Source organism: Pleurodeles waltl, chromosome 2_1 (genome assembly GCF_031143425.1).
Source record: "Pleurodeles waltl isolate 20211129_DDA chromosome 2_1, aPleWal1.hap1.20221129, whole genome shotgun sequence".
In the NCBI taxonomy this organism is placed as follows: Eukaryota; Metazoa; Chordata; class Amphibia; order Caudata; family Salamandridae; genus Pleurodeles; species Pleurodeles waltl.
This window is the reverse complement of record NC_090438.1, coordinates 275,359,773-275,380,164: the sequence shown is the minus strand read 5'-3', so window position 1 is coordinate 275,380,164 and position 20,392 is coordinate 275,359,773. Positions and strand designations below refer to the sequence as shown.

At 43.4% G+C, this 20,392-nt stretch overlaps 1 protein-coding gene across 1 annotated transcript in view; it reads left to right on the top strand.

Annotated features, from left to right (window-relative positions):
- LOC138263236 (transmembrane 9 superfamily member 2-like) overlaps nt 1-20,392 on the top strand; it is a 696,131-nt gene that overhangs the window by 193,019 nt on the left and 482,720 nt on the right. The window contains exon 6 of the mRNA XM_069212440.1: nt 5,497-5,624. Within this exon, the coding sequence (XP_069068541.1) occupies nt 5,497-5,624 (128 nt within the window). The remainder of the gene's footprint in view (nt 1-5,496; nt 5,625-20,392) is intronic.

Here is a 20,392-nt window from a genome sequence, read left to right as displayed (position 1 = left end):
CTATATATATCAACAAGATTGTTGTATAAATTGCACACATTTTGTACATTGGAATGTGGTCTATATGTAGCAAGTGCTGGCCATGTTGGCCCATCATTGCTTAAGGGACCAAATCTAACGTGTTGTATTACATATGGGAGGGCGACTTCCTATCATTTTAGCTGTTCTTTATAAGTTGGAGGTATCTCTAAATATTGGTATGCTCTCTACCTCTGGGGAACATTCACAATCATGAATGTATGAAATGTGTTTGAGTCTGTGTCTGTTGCAGGAAAGGGGACCCTTGATTTGAACATTTATGTTCTGTATGCATCGTGTGCCTCTACCACAAACATAATATCCCAACCCTCATCGGTTAGCCCATTAGCAAGTAGATACAGTGTGAGTAGTTGTCTACAATTTTCTTTTATGTTTACTGACCTCACCATAACAAAATATAGGGATCAGAGTTGGGAACCTCAAGGGGGAATCCTTTTCAAGTTCAAGCTTGAACAACCAACCGTCAGTCTAAAGTGTAGCTGAGGAGGATATTCCCTAACACCACGGACATCTCCATATAAAGCTAGCGTACCTTTAGCATATGAAGGAGACCTACTCAGGAGATCTGTTAAATTAGTGCCTGACCATCGTTGGTGGTGCCACGTTGTAGGACTTTTACTTTAGTAGTAAGACTGCTTGGTTTTGGGTGGCAGCACCATCACGCTTTGGTGACTGAGTCAGTTCCACACTGGCTGGAAGCTGTCGGCCTGACCTCTTTGGCTAGCTAACAGCACCTCACCCAAGCCTAGGAAGTAAAGGTGATTTGTGGCAGTCTAAATATATGACATACTCAGGGAAGTCGTGGTCAGCAGATTGTGCCCTTTTCTTTCAGTTACACAACGTCTCACACATGCAAAGGCAGATAAAGAAACAGCAGGATATATTTAAATGTATTTATTGAAATGACTGCATTCTATGATCAAAAAAACATGAGCTGTGATTATTGGGAGGATGAAACATAACACAGTGGTGATTGTGATCATTAGGGAAAAACAGAAAAATGCCCCCAGCATCCTGAAATAATTTAAGAATTCCTACCTACACCCTATTCTCTAACATGACAGTGTGGCAGTGTTAGCCCTTCTGCCTGTCCCAGTCTTATGGAAGGAGCCCTGACCACGTACCTGAGAGATAGGCAAGGGCCTGCCCTTTGATCTGCTGGCAATACCCCCCCGGTTGATTAGAAAGACCTGGCCAAGATCAGCATAGCTGTCAACGAAGGGGTGCTCAGCATAGAGTGGCTCTCTGGCTGGAATGCCCTCTTACCTTCATAGGCTTGTGTCCTGTTTATATAACAGGACGTGTTGTGCTCTGAGAACAAGCCTGATGTGATTGTGTGTCCATGAGCAGGCGTTGACTTCTTACTCTTGGAGTGGCAATACTTCGTAAACTATTGTGCATAAATATAACAGCCTTGAGCAAAGCATAGAACGAAATGCATACAAGGGGCAGATAAATGTAGAACACAAACAAATGTGTTTTCTGAGAAAGGCGTCTGATAAAATATCAATACAACAAGCTGAACAGCGAGCTGTGGTAAAATATAATTAATAAAAGTGAATAAAATGTGTGTGTGTGTCTCTTAAAGGCACAGGCTAACGGCTAAAATATGTGTGCCCAATCTAGACGCTAAAAAGAAAAACACTTCAGGACTGCGGAGATGGAGTATCTCTTCTCTCCCCCCCCCCCCCCCCCCCCCAATAGCACCCCTCCTGCAGCAGGTCCTTGATAGATGAGATCTTAGATGATTTGTAGGCATTGGCCACTGTGGGTGCAACAAGTGGGTCGGCTGCTACACCTTCAACAGAATTGTCTTCCTAGGTAGGATATATGTATTGCCTAGACAGGAACGTTACAAGGGAGAGTTTCCAATATTAGCCCTTCTCCTTAGGTTGAGTCAACACATGAGGGACGCAGTTGCTAGACAGCCTGCTGTCCTATAACGCCAGATACACAGGCGGTTGATGTATCGGCCCCAAGGCTCCGTGTCAGATATTGCCGTTGGGTAGGGGATCCGGGGGGAGCTGTTTTTGGGAGGAGGCACTGTTGATCACTCGCATATGGCCCCAGCCAGGCATTAAAAAGGCCGTCTCAGGAAGGTTGCGGATACAGAAAAGGCTTACATGTGGCTCCACTCTTCCACTTCCAGCGTGGAATGAAGCCTATTTGGAGCCGTATAAAACCATCAAGCATATCCCATCTGGCATTTGAGGTATGCTCTAAAAGTGAGGAGTCTGCTGATAGAGTAGTCACCACAAAGAGCTTTACTAACTTCTTTGTTTATACTTAACTGTGTGCCTATTCCTGCTTGCTTTTGATCCAAATGAGGTGAGATCTCAGGATATTCTATTGGCTGTACCACGCACACAGTCAGGGGCAGAAAATTCTGAGTCCAGCATTCTGAGGTCTGCTTGTTGCAAAATCTTCTAATGTGAGAGAAGTGCTTGGGTGGGTGGGGCCTATAATATGGCCTGCAGGGAGCCCATCTTCACCTGTCCAAAGTACTTCAGAGTGCTGGGTCAGCACCAGACCATGCTCTTCGTCATGCTCACTGTTGCATAAGTCTCCTTGCAGCTGGGCACTTCTTTGTGCTTGCATGTGTGCGGGCTGCACTAGTCGAGGTTTTCTTCAGCCATGAGGTATCTTATTAGCAATGTCTGCCTCTTTCCTTACTTCTGGGAAGCCATTCCTTGCTGTTTCTTACTGCTGGGGTTTAGTTCTGGACTTTGTGTGTGTCATGGAGAGGAGGGCGCTCTGTTAGAGTGGCAGTGAGCGCAGCTGTTTTGGTCACCGACCCATAAACTCTTAAAGGTGGAAAAAAGGCCTCTAAAAGAAGTTACATGATTACTTGTACCAAAGGAAGGCTAATATTTTCTTATAAAAGGAGCTCCACAGTAATAATGAAATAATACCAGAATTTTGTAATGTTGGTTTGGCAGTTTTGTTTCATCTCCAGTGAAGGGCACAATAAATGGGATAGCACTGTTCTTTGCTAAACAGCTCAAAATACAAATGTTAGACCAGCATAAAGATACTGCAGAAAGAGATGTGTATGCCAAAAGTAAAACAGACTAATATTTAAACGAGTCGAGTTAAATGTCCCAAGTGCGGAAGATCCAGTCCCTTGGTTGTTTTTCTTCATTTTGCTTTTGCCCATTCATTCTTTCATCATTGTGAATCATGTTAACATATAACACACAGAAATAATTAATTAAAATTGTCTTCTTATCCAGAAGTGTGTTTAATAATAAACCTGTGATTACTATATTTAATTGTGCTATTTCTATTAGTTTGTCGAAAGGTTGCTTCAAAGCAGTTTGATTTTTTTTTTTTTTTTTTTTTTCCTTTGACTTTATTTTTTTATTCGTTGGATGTTAAAGATTTTGATCAGTCAGGCACCTATTATTACAGTATTTAAAGAAATTGTATAAATTGTCTTTATATATACCTTGTTAGAGTAAGATTAAAAAGATCGTAGGAAACTAGCTCTGAAGGTGCTTGAATGTCTTCTTGCAAGAACCTTTCTGCCATCATATCCCTCTTTATCTGAATCAAATTGTCTGGTGGAAGCTGAGGGTTGGAAACATTTCTACAGCACCGTCTTGGTGTAACACTGAACCGATCTGGTACCTATGAAGGAGATCTCTGGTGCATGGCAAGCCCATCCTTTCCAACCATGTTATTCAGACCATCATAGACCGCTTAAGTGACAGTTGCAGACCTCTACCTGGAAATGGAGTATGTAAAAAAATTGAGTTGGACAACAATATCGGCTGTTCCAAGTCTGTCCTTAGACTGACTAGTGAGCAGTAAAGCCCTAGTTTTATTCATTCAGATTGAATGTGGGGAGCCATGCGGAAGAGCTATTGCCGATGGTGATAGATGTCAGTCCCTCTTGTTAATGAGTTTATTGGCCTCCTGCAAGGTGGTGTCTCTGGCAGTGCCGGTCAGGATAATTTCATAGAGAAGCTCTACCATATGTGATCCTGGCTTACCACAATCAGGTTACGGAAGGTTGTTTTCCTTAGACCAGGGTCTTGATAGTGGCTCTTTACTATCTCCGGTCAGAGATTTTCATTTTCCAGGTGACGGCCAGTGAGATGGAGTACCTGATTGGACGAATAAATGCTGTTCAAGTTCCTTGGTGATTATTATTTGTCTTCGTTAATTAAGGCTGTTAAGCATGTAACAATCTTGATTAGTAACAACATCTTGACTGCAAACTCCGTTCCTAATAGTCTTAAACATATTTGGAGCTCTTCGTTATTGAAAAAACACAATCATTATGCCCAGATGACCTGACTAATTAGTCTCATCATATAATCTACTTTCATTAGACAAGAGGTCCGCCACACAACTGCCCGAGTACTTGGAGGAAAAACCACAAGTCGTCATTCTGCTGCTAAGTACCATTAAATTGGGGAACAATACTACAGGTTATTTACAACACAAGCATGCTATAAAGAGCACAAGGGCAGCGCGTTACTGTTACCAATTGCATTCTAGATGATTCAACAATTTCTGAGCTGCAAACACCCCGAATTGGTGTTTGCGATTGCAACAATAGTTTTTGTAATCTATAAATCCAGTTTTGGTGGTCCTTAAACTTTTACAGACTCCTAAAATAGATTGTGAATGAATACCGTTTTGATAGTTAGGGAAGTGTGCTTTCCTTAGACCAATGTCTTTGGTGGTCCTTGAACTTTTATCAACACCTAAAATAGGATTACAAATGAATACTGTTGTGTTATTTAAAAGGGGCGTCCTTTTGGCGACCCTCCCAAAAACTGAATTGTTATGATATGCATCCGTGTTTTTGTGACCAAAACATGGGCGCGCAACATTTAAAAGTTACTGATTTCTGAGCTGGAGCTATAATCCATTTGCAAAAGGGAAGGGGGTTCCTTCACCCTTTGTAAATGAAAAAAAGTTTGTAGAAGAGTAGGCAGTGTTCCAGGGCACCAATACCAACTTTAAACAAGAAAAAAAGCTAGTAAGCCATCACCCTTGTGATGGCCTCCTATTGTAATGAGTGACAACGTGTGACCTACCGCATTAATACTATAAGGTAGGTTGAATTACAACCAACTAAGATTCTGAATTTTACGAACCAACCTACTATTACATAGGTGGATTCGCATAAATCTTTACTGCTTGCAAACATACTGGCTGCATTTTTGCGACCAGTATTTTGCGAAACCAGTTTTCTATACCTTTTGCCCCAGGTGTCTAGTTTGTTTTGCATAGGTTCTTCGTTTGTAACCTAACACTTCATTACCTGATTATGTGATTGTGTGTAATTCAGTTGATTCTTTAACTTTTATGTGGTTTCAGCATGTCTTATGTTGTGTTTTTCTTGTGGAATGTGACTATTAACAACCAATATGAAACACGATTTATATTTTGTTTTTACTCTAGAACTCGTATAAAATAAACTTTATTTTCATTTTGTTTTAGATCAAATCTAATAAGGAAAATACACTGTATCTCTTCAACCATGTTGATATTACCATAACCTATCATGATGGGGAAGGAGAAAACTGGGAGGGTGCCCGACTGGTTGCTGCCAAATTAGTGCCAAAAAGGTAATTGAAGGAATCCTGTTTAATATATTGTGGATCAGTGTTCCACAATTTGTTAAAAAACAAACGTACTTCACAGTTTTGTCTGAGGTTTTTTTTTTTCTTTTTTTTTTTTTTCTTTCAACATTTATTGTTTGGGTGAGTTTCTAGTCCGATCGCTAGGCTTTACCATACACTCTCTTAATTTTTTAAAAATATTTTGTTGTTGTCAGTAAGCACCATCAGGGATGTGAAATTCCTATCGCCCGACGCCCAGGACATCTTGTTTGGGGTCAAGGGCAACAAGTTTTTATGTTTACTTTGTCCTTGGGACAAGTAGGCCCAACCCCCTGCAGCACAAACCCTTTGGCTGCCTGTTTACAGAGAGCTGAACTCTCTGCAGTTGAGGTAATGTGTTTCCAAAAGATAATACTGTTCGAACTTGTATTTATGGTTCATTATTTGAAAGCCTTCATTATTAGGGTGCGTGCTGTAAATAAATGTTTTAAGGTCACACTTCACTACTGACGTTGGTTCCAGTACAAAAAAAAAAAACGTGTACACACATGTTTGAAAAGTTTAGGCTAAGAGGCTAAGTATAATGCTCCCAGAATGCTCTCTGATTATATGCAAATGAAGTGTCATTTAGTAAAATGTGTTGATGCATGCTAGCATTTCCCAAAAATATTTCTAATGGAAAATCAGTGTAACCATTTTCAACATGATTATGGGAAGCATGAAAATAAACAAACACTGACAAAGCCAACTGATCTGACATATTTTTATAAGTCTTTTAGTTTCATCAATGCGTGTCTTGTTTTGACATGGCTTTTGTAACACTTTATTGTTGTGGGAGCTACCAGGCCCTCAACATTGTAACAAACATTGGCAAAACCCCCCCAAAAAGTTTTTGAACTCTTAAAGCACACGTTGCCACCAGCGGCATAACAAAGGCCCCGCAGCCGCCCTCCAGGGGGCCCCGTCAGCACAGCACCTGCCCTGAGTGAGTCTGGAGAGGGGGCTCCTCCATGTTCTTTGCAAAGGGGCACCCTCCAGTTTCGTTACGTCACTGATTGCCACTGTCGTTCCTGACACTGAACAAAACTACTTTGTGTGGCAATATGCTCCTTGTGGAAGAGCAGAATGCGATCACTCACCGTAAAGCCAGCCGAAAGAGAGAGAAATAGAAGTTTAATAAAAACAAAATGTCTTTGTTAACACCAGACCTAATAGGGGACCAAGACCCACATGTAGGTAGCTTTTTGCATGTCGCAAACAGCGACTTTCGCTGTTTGCGACATGCAAAAAGCACATTGCGATGCAAAACCCAGTTTTGCGATTCAGTAACCTGGTTACCGAATCACAAAACAGGTTTGCGACTCGCAATTAGTAAGGGGTGTTCCCTTCCGAATTGCAACTCGCAGTGCAATGTAGGATTGTTTTGTGACCGCGAGCGCGGGCGCAAACCAATCGCAGTTTGCACCCATTTCAAATGGGTGCTAACACTTTCGCAAAAGGGAAGGGATCCCCATGGGACCCCTTCCCCATTGTGAATGTCACTGTAAACATTTTTTCAGAGGAGGCAGTGGTCCTGCTCCTAAAAAATGAAACTAAAACGTTTCATTTTTCGTTTTTTGTTATGCATCTCGTTTTCCTTTAAGGAAAACGGGCTGCATTACAAAAAAAATAAAAAAAACCTGCTTTATTGAAAAGCAGTCACAGACATGGTGGTCTGCGGTCTCCAGCAGGCCACCATTCGTGAGGGGGTCGCAAATTGCGACCCACCTCATGATTATTCATGATGTGGGCATTTGCGAAGCCCTTGCGAATCACAGATGGTGTCAAGGACACCATCCTACATTCGGATTTGCGACTCGCAATTTGCAGGTCTCAAATCTGAACCTACCTACTTGTGGCCCCAAATTCTTAAAGAAAGTCACAAAAGTGCACCCATGGTATATGTCGTACCCCTATAAAATATTTGTGAACTGTATTTTAGCGTGGGTAAATACGATGTGTAGATTTGCTCATGTGAAAATCTATTGAGCATCTGCAAGTTCATTTTCCCTCCAGCAACTTTCTTCCCAACCCTGGAAGAAGTTCTAATTCTGCCATTGTCAGGAGTAAATGTCCAACCTTTCTTATTATGGGAAAATATTAGAGAGAAGCTGGTAAAAATCTTTAAAACATGCAGGTTAGTAGGTTTGCAGACTCAAAGGCATTCCAGCCCTGGAACTATTGCTTACTGCTTCCTCCAGCCCCAGTATGCAGATCTGCAGAAAGGTGGCAAAATAAGGAAATTGCTACAGTAGGGATTGAAACTCCAAGTATTCAAGCCCTACTATGGTAGTAGCCCTGGCATAATCAGAGAGGCTATTAATTGCTGCCATAATTTGTCGCCACACTACATGGCACCAAAGGGACAAGTAGATCTTTTTACAGGACAAGTAGATTTGAGAAGCAACCTGTCCCCTGGACAAGTAGATATTTTAATAAATTCCACACCCCTGACCATTTTCTGTGCACGTCATAAAACAGTGAATTGTATCAATCAGACTTATTGCTATTTCAGTGGTTATTTTTGCTTATTTTATGTCATGCACTAACCTGACTTCAGTGTGTCTTTATGTAACTTCCAGAACTAGACCTGTAATTGCAGTTGATGTCTTATTAGAAAGATGTAAAATAGTACATGAAAAGTGACGCCTCCTCAGATGACTTAGATAAATCCCCGTACACCTTTAAAGGAGGTCTGTGAACACCGTGACGTATTTGCTACACATTTATTTCTTGCGGCACAGATTGGCTTGCATCTGTCTCCTTTCCATACAGATGGGCATCAGAGAAAGTATAGCCTCCCACCCCCTTCCAGTTGCTCGTGATGCCTTCTTCGGATGTATTGGTTTTCTTCCTGGAACTGGAAAAGCTCTAAACATTTTCTATCTTTATAGTTATAAAACGTCTGTTGGATGTGCCCTCATTAGAGCTGTCGTTTTGTTCTTCAGAATGTATTTGCAGGAGTGCAATATGCCCTTATCAAACACTTGTGTGAAATGATTTTAAGCTATGACTTCAGGAACCAACCTCAGTATACTTGTAGGTTTTCAACCATCCTGCTACAACCAGGTCACAGCTCAACTCCGCCTCCCACTGTGACTTTAACGTAATGTCTGTGGCTCACAATTAGGTATATATCACTACTTTTTACAGTGTTGAGATGCACTTTTCACAACGGTCCTCCGTATAGGAGTTACATTCATTCTACATTCCTCTGGTACTTTCAGGAATTGGCTCCAGCCCTTTTGGGAATTTATTGCTAGGCCTGCAAATAAGAGCACCCCATACATCTGTCATGTGTTCAGAATATACTTTCATAATGCTTCTGTCCTAGTATTGCAGATGTTTCACTGTTCTCTAACCTTTATGCCTGACTACTATCAGTCTTAGTGAATGTACGCTTGTTCTTTATTGGAAGTCCTTCCATAAATAGGTTCTGATGGAGCGTTGCATATCTCCACCCATTACACAATACCCCAGTTGGATTGAGCTGTTTGTTTACAACTGTATTTTACAACACTGGGACTGACACTAAACATCCGTCCGATAGGCCTGTGCAATCATTTTGGGAATTTGGTCCAATGAGATCTCTTCTGGTCAGAAACTGACTTGTTGAGGCCTCTTGACACAAGACTCAAAATGCGAAATCTCAGATCCCCCTATGCGTATAGTTTACATAGTTCACTCGTGTATCTTGACTGGACCATTGTCCCTATATAAATATATATATACGTATTTAATTTAGTCCCTAAATAAAAGCTCAGGAACATGGACTGGGAACATCTAGAACAAAGAACAGCTTTGGGAGCCCTATCATCTTGGCTAGAAAAAATGTTTGTCGTCAGTGACGTTGGGAACAGCCCCAAAACTCGACCAACTTATAAGTGAAATAATTGTCATTCATCTGTCATTATCAGTATTTCGTCAGGTGCCTAAATGACACTGACGTTGTCATAGGCATTGAAGAAGCAGATATAGTATGACTCTCCTAGTTATTTGCAATCCAGGTAACAGTGAGAATCTCTCTACTAGCTCCAAGAGCATAGGAAATTATGTTTACATTTCAGTAACAATAGTAACAGAGCATCTGCGCATTGATATTTCACTTGTGGTGTCCCACAATGCTTGAACCCACAGTATGGCATCCTGCGTCTTATCCCATAGGCATCACGTTCAGATGACAAATCCAATCTAGGTCGAAAAATGACACCCATTGGCATCTGCCCTTTACTCACTGGAATTATGTTGATAATCATTTTGTTAACTTTGATTCATGGAGTTGGATTAGTAGCCTGCGATTTAACCCAATTCACAAAACCCAGTTTGTAAACCCAGAGGGGTATCTTGCAATATACTCTCAATCTATGGTATCCATCCGTTTCATTTTAATGTCAAGCTAGTTCAGTGGTTAGAAGACTGTGAGGAATTTCAGGAAGCAGGGACGACCTAGAGTACCATTCTAAAGCACACATTTTCCACAAAGGAAAAGAAGGGAGAAATAAATGGAAAATGGAAATGTATTAGTAGCCATCTCTAAACGTTGCATCTGAGAACCACATACAGCTCTGTCTTTTAGCTTCAAAAGAGCATAGTCTATTATTGACTATATATTTTTTTTAACTGAAGCACTGGGAAGTCTTTGAAGATCTGGATGCCAAATGTAACTTAGAATGTGGCCACAGTCTCCCTTACTTCAACAATAGATCTGGATCTGAAAGATTCAGGAAAGTCTGATTTTGAGTACTCTTCTCTTATAATTATAAACCAAAGCAGTTTTCAAGATGCTAGTGTGACTGTAGATGAACTAAAATTATTTTCAGGCAAATTATTTTCACATTGACTCACTCGAACTGTATTTATCAAAGTGACTCAAAGGCTAGGACCATGCAGGTTTGTAAAGAATAAACAGACATCATGGAACTAATAGGCCATTGAGCGTCACGAGAAGAAACAAATGTATAGCCTATAAATAATTCCAGCAGCGAGGCCTTGACTAAAACACATCTCTCTTGATTGCTCTATATACATGCAAAGCAATTAACTTTTAAATTCTGACACACATATAAGAGACTACTTATCAGTAAAGGATATAATAATAAGGCTTTCTTATGGATACTTCTAACTGCAGATTCCTCACATTTAGAATATTCCCCAAGCTCCAGGCTGGATCCAGAAATGTTCTATAGCATTACTCCTATGTGCAGCTTGGTGGTGCTTGTGTGGCTTTGCACCACCTTAATTCCAACAAAAAAGTAACAGAGTGGACCCATTTATAAGCACCACCGGCTACACACAGACATCAGGTCCTTCCGTTCTGCATCTTAGTACATGGATCAGGAGCTTTACCTCTACATTTGCTATCTTTCGATGTCTACCCCCACCCCCACCCCAACAATGAAATACAGTGCACAAGGAAATGATATCCCCTTTTGAAAAATACAGGCTTTCACCCATGCCATGACTAAAGAAAATAGATGTTGGTCTTGAACCCACACATGGTGTGTCCTTGATGACCCCCTGCTCCCGTGAGAACCCATCTTCATGGTCAAAGCCTTCAGTTTAGTCGAAGTCCAACTTGAAGTATAAGAAGCAAAATGGGATTTTACCACATCCAGCCACTCTCATGCAAAAGAGAAACTGTGAGGCTGCTAAAAGTGATAATCAATCTTGTTCCTGATCGTCCATAGAGGAGCGGATTCCCTAGTTAATCCCCATGTGCCCTAAGTTCTCTGGGCCATCAGCAATTATGCTCTTATGGATATCTTAATGGGCACTTGGTTGCAACCCTGTTCTTGTTCACTGGTGAATAGGAAGGTGGCTAGATGCCTTAGGCCAGCTCATGGTGACCTTGCTTTCCTTACACAGCATTCTCATCCAGAAAATCTGATGGTACAGGTTTACACCAGCAAGATGAGCCCCAATTCACTCCCTATGGTGCACCCAGACCGAGTCAAAGAGGATTGAGGATCTTTGTAAGCAGTGGATTATTTCAGCTCTTGATAATCTCATTTCTGAATTAATGGTGAAGCCCAAAAAGAAAACACCAGCCCCTTGTTTTGATAACTATCTAGTTGAGCAAAAACATTATGTCAAGTGCTGTGAGCATGGTGGATATCTTATGATCCCGTTGCTAAAAAGATTTACTCTGCTGCCATCTAAAATTACTATAACTTGATTTAAAGGGCTTGCTTTCCCTTCTATGCCGTATAAATCGACAGTCCAAATTCGGCTAAACTTTTTGCGTTCTGCAAGGGTTCATAAATGGGTCCGACAATACCTCTGACGCTTCTAATGGGAAGTGTATTATGCTACCAGAGTACTTTGCTTTAAAAGAAAAAGTGAGCAATTTTTACATAAGTTTAGCAAGGGATGACCTCAGACTTATGTTAACTTGGGTCACTCTACCGATACTGAAGCCTCAACCCATTGCTTTTGAGCCCTTGAATATGAAATGTTTACAATCTGTCATCTCTAAAGAAAAATCTTTCTTGCCATGCGACTTGGCAAAGCCTAATATATAAAAAATAAAAAAAATGTAGGCTCTATTCATTTTTGGCTCCTTTTAAGACTTTTACTACTGCCGAGGTTCTCCCTAGCAGTAAATATGCCATGGTTATTCCTCTGTTTAAAATAACCTGCATTATAGACCATTAGCAGCCTGCAAATTATTGGCTGGTTTCTCTTTGTTTTTAGCCATAGTTCTGAAGAAATTTAGTAACAGTCAATCAGTGCATTAGTTGGAGGAACATGATTTACTGCATCCATCTCAAACTGGCTTTTGGCCAACTCATAGTACTGAGACTGCGTTGCTCAAGGTCACAGAGGAGCTTAGTCAAATTGTGGATGGGGTGTTTCAGCTGACTTAATTTTACTAGACTTGAGCGTTGCTTTTGACACTGTTTCTCATAAGGTATTGTTGATTAGATTGAGTGACATTATATACGGCAAGGAGCTAGCTTGGTTTACCTCTTTTTCTTTTTGGAAGAATGTTCTTTCCAAGTGATATCTCCACCGTTCTCCTCCACTAAACACCAGTTTGAGTTTGGGGTCCCCCAGAAGTCTGAGCTAAGTCCGACACTTAATGTCCACCCTTTAGCGGACATTGTAGAATCATTTGGGTTGTCTTTGGTGTCAAATACAAATGACATTCAGTTGATTTTTATCATTGTCCATGTTTGTGGAGGAAGGCTCCTCTCCAATTGAGAAATTGTATGACATCAGTGGTGCAGTGGATGAATCAGACTTGCCTAATGATGAATGCCAACAGAACTGAGCTTGTAACATTGGCAAACTCTTTGACATGGGGATCGCATTGGTGGCCTAAGGCTTTAGGACAACACCTGGTTCCTAAACCTGTGGTGAAGATTCTGGGAGTATGAGTTGACAAGAAGTTGTCATTTGAACTACAAATTAAGGTGGTGTTTTCCTGCTGTCTTGATTTATTGAGAAGCCTAAAGCAAATTCTAGGGAATCTTTCCCCTTAGATTCAGAGGACGATGGTGCTTGCCTTAATCATTTTGTGCTTAGACTATTGCAACATTCTATATGTGGGCTCCCCCAAGTTTGCCAGGAAGAGATTGCAGGTTGTTCAAAATTTAGCTGCTCGACTGGCACTTCAACTTCTGAATGCCCAGAGCAGGTCTGTGTGCCAGCTCTCATCGCTGCCCTCAGCACTAGTGCCCCTTCCAGGACTGCTGTGTACTGCACCACGTGATGCTTTATTGTGACTTCTTGTGATCATCGTGCCGGTTACGGCCATTACGGCCAGTGCATAATTGCCCATTGGTTGACTGTGTGCACTTGTTCTTTACTCTGATTTATTGGGAACATCATGCCTGTTACAGCGAGCATAAAGTGTTGCTGTATCGTGATTTATTGTGATAATTGTGCCTGTTACAGCTAGTACATAATTGCCCATTGTTCTGACTGCATGTTTTGTTCTCTGTATTTCTCTGGGTTTTCAGTCCCCTCCCTGCCCATTCTTTCTAAGTGCTGTCTGCCCCCAACCCACTTACCCCCCCCCCCCCTCCCAGAGTTGCTTTCTCCTCCCAGGACCTACTTAATGGAGGCCGCAGCATGGCCCTGAAAGCAGGTCCCACAAGCAGGTCTGTGTGCAAGATTAATTTGCTATCCTCAGCACGAGCGCCCCTTCATGGACTGCTGCGCACTGCACCTCGTGGTGCTTTGTGATTTCTTTTGATAATCGTGGCTACTGCGGCCACTGTGGCAAGTGCATAATAGCCCATTGATTGACTGTGTACACTTGTTCTGTGGTGCTTTACTGGGATTATTGTGCCTGTTGTGGAGGGTACAAAGTGTTGCTTTATTGTAATTATTGTGCCTGTTATGGCTAGTATATAATTGCACATTGTTCTGTCTGCATGTTTTGCTCTTTGTAGTTCTGTGTTGTCACTCATCTCGCTGCCTGCTCTTCTGGCCGTGAGCTGTTTTGCTTCTGCCTCTCACCTCCTAGTGCGGTTACCCCCTCTACTCCTTTCCCCCTCCCCGCACCTACTCAACGGAGGCTGCAGCACCGCTGTGCCGGCGGCACGCCAAAGGCAAACTTTTCTGCACCCGGACTGCGCCCAGTGACAGGAACCCTGGCTCTCTGACCACCTACTGATACTCCACCACCGAGCTCTGTGACCTAGATCCCAGATGGTACAACAAAAATTGCTGCATCACCTCCCCTGATCAACGGAAGGACCCCTTGCCTGCTGCCACCGCCGCGTCACTTGCGATTCAGGACCTTCCCTCAGCATGGGAACTCTCCCCACACCCACCTAGGAGACCACAAACTCCCCAGAACTGCTGCGATGCATTCTGCTTAACACTTTGTCCCTCTGCAAACATGCCACTGGAATCTCGATTACTGGAACAATGCAAACTCCACCAATCTCCTGGAAAGTATGAGCAACATTGGCCTCACCCAACTGATCACTGACCCACACACAGTGCAGGACACACACTGGACCTGATGTCCACATCCAGAGACAGAATCAAGTACAGCCATGTTACTGAACTGGCCTGGACTGAACACACCATCGTCCACTTCACCATCACAGTTTCCCCAGGTGCCACCCCCCAAGCCCCTGTGCTCCTCCCACTGCAACTGGAACAAAGTGATTCAAACCCAGTAAATTGAGGCTTTCAGCACCATCCAGACAGACGCCACACCAACCGTGCAACGGGCTATCCAGAACTTATCCGACTGGATCACCTACTGCGCCGACAGTCGTCCCCCATGAAGCCGGCCAAAACCAACAGACCCTCAAAAGAAGCCAGCTAGTATACACCAGAACCGTCAAGCGCAATTTCAAACAACAAGAAAATCAATTGCACACCACCAAAGACCCCACCGACAGAACCATCTTCAAATCAGCCCTCAACAAGTACCACTAACACATTAGGAACATAAAAATACCCGCCCTCAGAGACCCCATCTGAACTAGCGCCAACCACACCAAGGAACTCTTCAACATCATGAGAGAGTTCTCTTGCCTGTCAGCCACCAAGAACATGGTCATCCCCTCCCAAGAACTCTGCAACATCTTGTCAGACTATGTCCACAGCAAGATAGCCACCATCTACAACAATTTCGATCCTCAGTCCACCGTCCCCTAACCCCCTCCCACCTACAGACACCAACCACTCAGTCACAGCATGGATACCCCTCACCATGCAGACCAAAACCGCCATCATATCCTCCATCCACTCTGGTGCCCCCAAAGCCCGCTGCCTCAACCATTTCTCAACCTCTGAACCATAGAAATCAGTGCAGACCTCACCATCTTCCTCAGCACCACCATCACCATTGCGGTTTTTCCCGACAGATGGAAATACACCGAAGTTAGACCCTCCTGAAGAAAGTCTCCGCCAACCCTATGTACCCAGCTCACTGCTTCTGTTCCCGGCCAAAGTCCTCGAGAAGGCCATCAACCACCAGAACACTGAATACCTGGAAAGAAACAACCTGCTGGACGCCTCCCAATCCAGCTTCTGCGGTGACCACAGCACCGAGACCGCCTTGATAGCGGCAGCTGAGCACATCAGATCCATCCTCGACCGGGGTGAAACAGCAGCCCTCATCCTCCTCAACCTCTCAGCTGCCTCCAGCACTGTAACCCACTACACCCTCATCAAGAGACTCCTCTGCATCCAGCGAGAAGACCTCAAATGGCTTGCATCCTTCCTCACAGGACGAACTCACCGAATCTGCCTACCTTCCTTCACACTGGTCTCACTGGTTCCTTCACCTCGGAACCCAAGGGCATCATCTGCGGTGTACCACAAGAATCGTCCCCCACCCTGTTCAACACTTACATGACACTGCTCGTCGACATCGTCAGGACCTATGGACTCAACATCATATTGTATGCAGATGACACCCAACTCATCCTCTTGTTCCCCAAAGGCCCTCCCACCACTAGAATGAACTTCCCAGACACCATGACCAGTGTCGCTTACTGGATGAGGGCCAACTGCCTGAAGCTCAACACCGACAAGACGGACGTGCTGACCTTTGGGGAAGAACACCTTGTGGGACAGCACCTGTGAGCCCCCCTGAGCTCAGACCCATACCCACAGACCATCCTGCAATCTTGGCATCATCCTTGACAGAAAACTCACCATGAAGTGCCAAATAAACGCAGTCGCCTCCTCCTGCTTCCACACCCTCTGCATGCTCTTAAAAAATCTTTAGATAGATGCCTGTCAACACCAGAAACAGTCACCCAGGCCCTTGTCACAAGCCAGCTTGACTATGGAAATGCACTCTACACTGGCATCACTGTCCAACTCCTCAAGAGACTCCAGACCAGACAGAACGCAGTAGCCAGACTCATCCTCAACCTCCCAAGCCGACCCACGTCACCCCCACCTCAGGAACCTCCATTCTCTTCCCCACCAAGAAGAGATGCCAATTCAAGATAATGACAAGTGCCTACAAGGCCCTACACAGTCATGGACCAGCATACATCAACTACTGCTTAAACTTCCACCAACCCACCACACATTTGCACTCTGCCTCCTTAGCAGTCGCGCACACCCCTCCCATTTACCAAAGCCACAGCGGAGGTCGTTCCTTCACCTGCTTTGCTCCCAGGGCCTTGAACAACCTACCTCAAGCTATGAACATCATCCTCTGTATTGCAATTCAGAAGGGGACTCGATACCTGGCTTTTTGACTGAGACCAGTGGAACATCCAGCACCTGGATACCCCCGGGGGGGATGGGCAGCACTTTTATAAATGACTGATTGACTGACTGATTGATTTGGTATCAGAACAGCTTCGGAAGTTAAATTGATTTCCTGTGGAAAAGCGCATTCAATTTAAGATTTTATGTATTTCTGTTATCAACACCCCTGGTATGCCTTACCTCAGTTCTCTTCCTCTGCCTTATCACTCCACATGATTTCTAAGATCCTTTGAGCTCAACTTGGCTGTGCTACCATGGTTCAGGATAGTTAGGCAGGCAGGAACGTCTTTCTGTGTTTTGGACCACGTTTGTAGAATAAACTTCAGATCAGCCTACACAGTAATACTAATTACACCACTTTTAGAAAGCAGCTCAAAACCTGGCTGGTCTAAGCCAAAGACTGGTGAGTCAACTCTTTTTGTTTTGCATTAGGCATGCTGGGAAGCTCCTATCATGGAAGTCATGCGTGTTATATATTTTTTTAATATAACAAATATTCCCCTTTTTTTAACCTAGCATTGATGCCAGTCAGTGTTGCTCTCTGGGACATGTCCAGAGAGATCTTACCAGTGATCCCCAAAGAACATGGGGCCTCTTTGGCTCAAAGCTTTCAATTGGTTAAGATGCTGTCAAATGCTTGATTCATGCTGCCCTTGATACTTTTGCTTTAAGGAAAGTAGGACCACTGTACATTCTCTGACTTTCAACCCGTACCAGATGGTTTCTTGCCAGATGAGGAAATTCCAAAGCTACTTCGGGAGGAGGGGTGTCCGCATACAGGCAGCTCCACTCTCTCCATCCCCTTAGCACTCACTCCAGTCCTGTCATAGTCAAGGACTTGGATCTGGCAGGCAGTGTTACAGGCCACATGAGGAATCAGATCTCCCATTTTCCTTTCTTTGCTGCTAAACCCTACAAGCCACTTTAGCTTGCCTTTTGTGGCGCACAACCATTTTGTGGAAGGCAGAATTCAGTACTTTCTCACAAGTTGGCAAAACTTCACATCGGACAGATCCTCCAGATCATTCAGCATGGTTATGCCCCACTGCACCTCCCACCCACACCAGACTAGCTCTTGTTCAAGTACCTGTCCATTCTAATGCATGATCTGTAAGATTTACCCTCCAAAGGACACTGAAATAGGTAGAGGTTGTTACTCTTGTTGTTCGAAGGACTTTGGCCCATCTTGGTTCTTAACCCTCTGAATGGCTTCCTATGAAAGGACAAATTCAGAATGCTCATGCTGGGCCAGGTTCTGTCTGCCCTGTACCCAGGCAACTAGGAGGTGACCTTGGATCCGCAGGACACATTTTCATATACCTGTCCTGCAGTCCCACCAACATTACGTTAGTGTAATCCAGGAGCATTTTCTGTTTGCTGTGTCCCTTCTGGTTTGGGGAGATTGGGATCAGAGGACCCTGGTCACCGATGGAATTTCAGCTCCATATCAATCTGTTGGAATTGTGGGTGATTCGTCTGGCACTGAAAGCTTCCCTGCCATCTACCAATGGGACTGGTACAGGCTCTCTTGGACAACACCACCAAAACCATGTACTATTAAAAGAAGCAGGGCAGAATGGGGTCTTCTTCCAAGGATTTTGGCACCTCTAGAGATGGCAGGGCATATCCTTGATAGAGCACCACATATTGGGGTCGTTGAATACCAGGATGGATGAGCTCAGCCAGCAGCACCTGGCAAATCACAAATGGGAACTGCATCCTAAGGTGGCTAGGGTATGTCCAGATGTGGGTCCCTTGTTTGCTGTGCCACTGGATTCAAGCTAGCCTGGCTGATAAAGGGTGATACCCTGAAACTGAACCCAGAATGCTTGAATCCTGTCCAGGGAGGACCTGGCTTGGCAGTTCGGGCTGGAATTCTCCCATTGGGAGCAGGGTCAAGACCGATTTGCATATAGCTGGGTCCGAACTGGAGTGACGTGGCAAAATAACGATGGATTAAACCCAGATCTGTGACTGGGGATGAGTGTTTGAGCAGTTTCTACACTCCATTTTGTTTTGTGATTTTACTGTTTGTTTTGTCTTTGGCCCAGGAAAGCCTTGCAGTGGGCTCTATTAAAGGTTATTTTTTAAATTCCTTTTTGGCCTTTTTTTGCGTTTACTGAATCAACTAATCTTGTTTAAATCACCTGTTGTGATGAGGTTTCTTACAGGTTTAACACGTTTCCTCACAAACTGTAGGGCTACAGTGGGACTTCTAAATGTGTCTTCTGGCCTTAAAGACAGTCTTCCTCATTGCGATTACTTCAGCTTGTTGCATGAGTGAACTCCGGGCCCTATCAATACAGTCTCCCTATACCTTTTCCCAGAAAAAGCAGTGAGGAATCTGTGGTTAGGAATCAGAAGAACTAGTTAATTGCCTTTGTTAATGATCTTTCTGATGGATACTCGAACCACAGATTACTAACCACCATACTGCAGAATGGATACTTTTGTCATATAAAATGGCCCACATTAAAGATCTGCTCTTATTCAATTCTGTTTTATTCTTTGTGTCCGAGGGCCTGGAAAGAGGGAATAAACTGACGCCTGCACACAGAAGTGATGTTTTTGTGCAGCTCTGCTGTCACTTCTGGGCCAGAACAAAGCCTATGTGAAGTTGAAGGGCACCACTTCGCATTCCACAGGAGGATTGTTATGAAAAGTTTACGGATCCAGTCTGACACCTGTGGAATATTTTCAAGGTGAGAAATTTGCAATCACCAGCAAGACAGTCATTGACAACATTCTGAGAAGCTGCGAGTTGAAACAAGAGCAACTTCTTGAGACATGGGATGCACAGGAAACGTGCAGCAGAATAGCAACCATGACATCATACTTGAAAACAAAGTGACCATTTTAAAAGGCTATTTTGTATCTTACTTGTGAATTCTAGCTACTTATGCCTCCGTTAACCCATATTTCACAGATTCAAAAGGCATATATAAATGTAATCAAGAATCAATCTGGCAAAAAAATCAGGCAGCAAGGCTGAACACAGTGTCCTTAAGGAAAGGCCCTAGTATGATCCTACCAGAATGCTTGAACCAATTAGGCAACTGTTAGCACCAGATTTACAAAACAATCCCAAATCCTGCAATAAAAGCATGTCGCTAATTAAAAAGGACAGTGGCCTTTTACCTCATCCAATGGGCCTGTTTGTCTGATCACTAACAATATCTAATCCAAGGTAACTATTGGCCACGGTGAAACCTGGGTGGAACCAAATAATGCTCTTTGGTCCATTCAGGCTGCTTCAGCAGTTAGCTGTCAATAGGTGATTAAAATCTCATCGTGTTCCACTTAATTTACTAACATTGATTCTTTAATCAGATGCCCCTCTGTGCAGCCTTTCTTCATTTTTCTCAAGCTTTGTTGTGGACAGAGACTTCTGTTTGGAGGACCTCAAAATGCTTCAATTCTTGTATGACTTCCTCCGTATTGTGTAATACAATAACCTGTCACTATACAATGAAGTGCCATTTAACAGTAATATAAATAGAATTTGTTATAAGAGAACAAGCAATTCGATACAAATC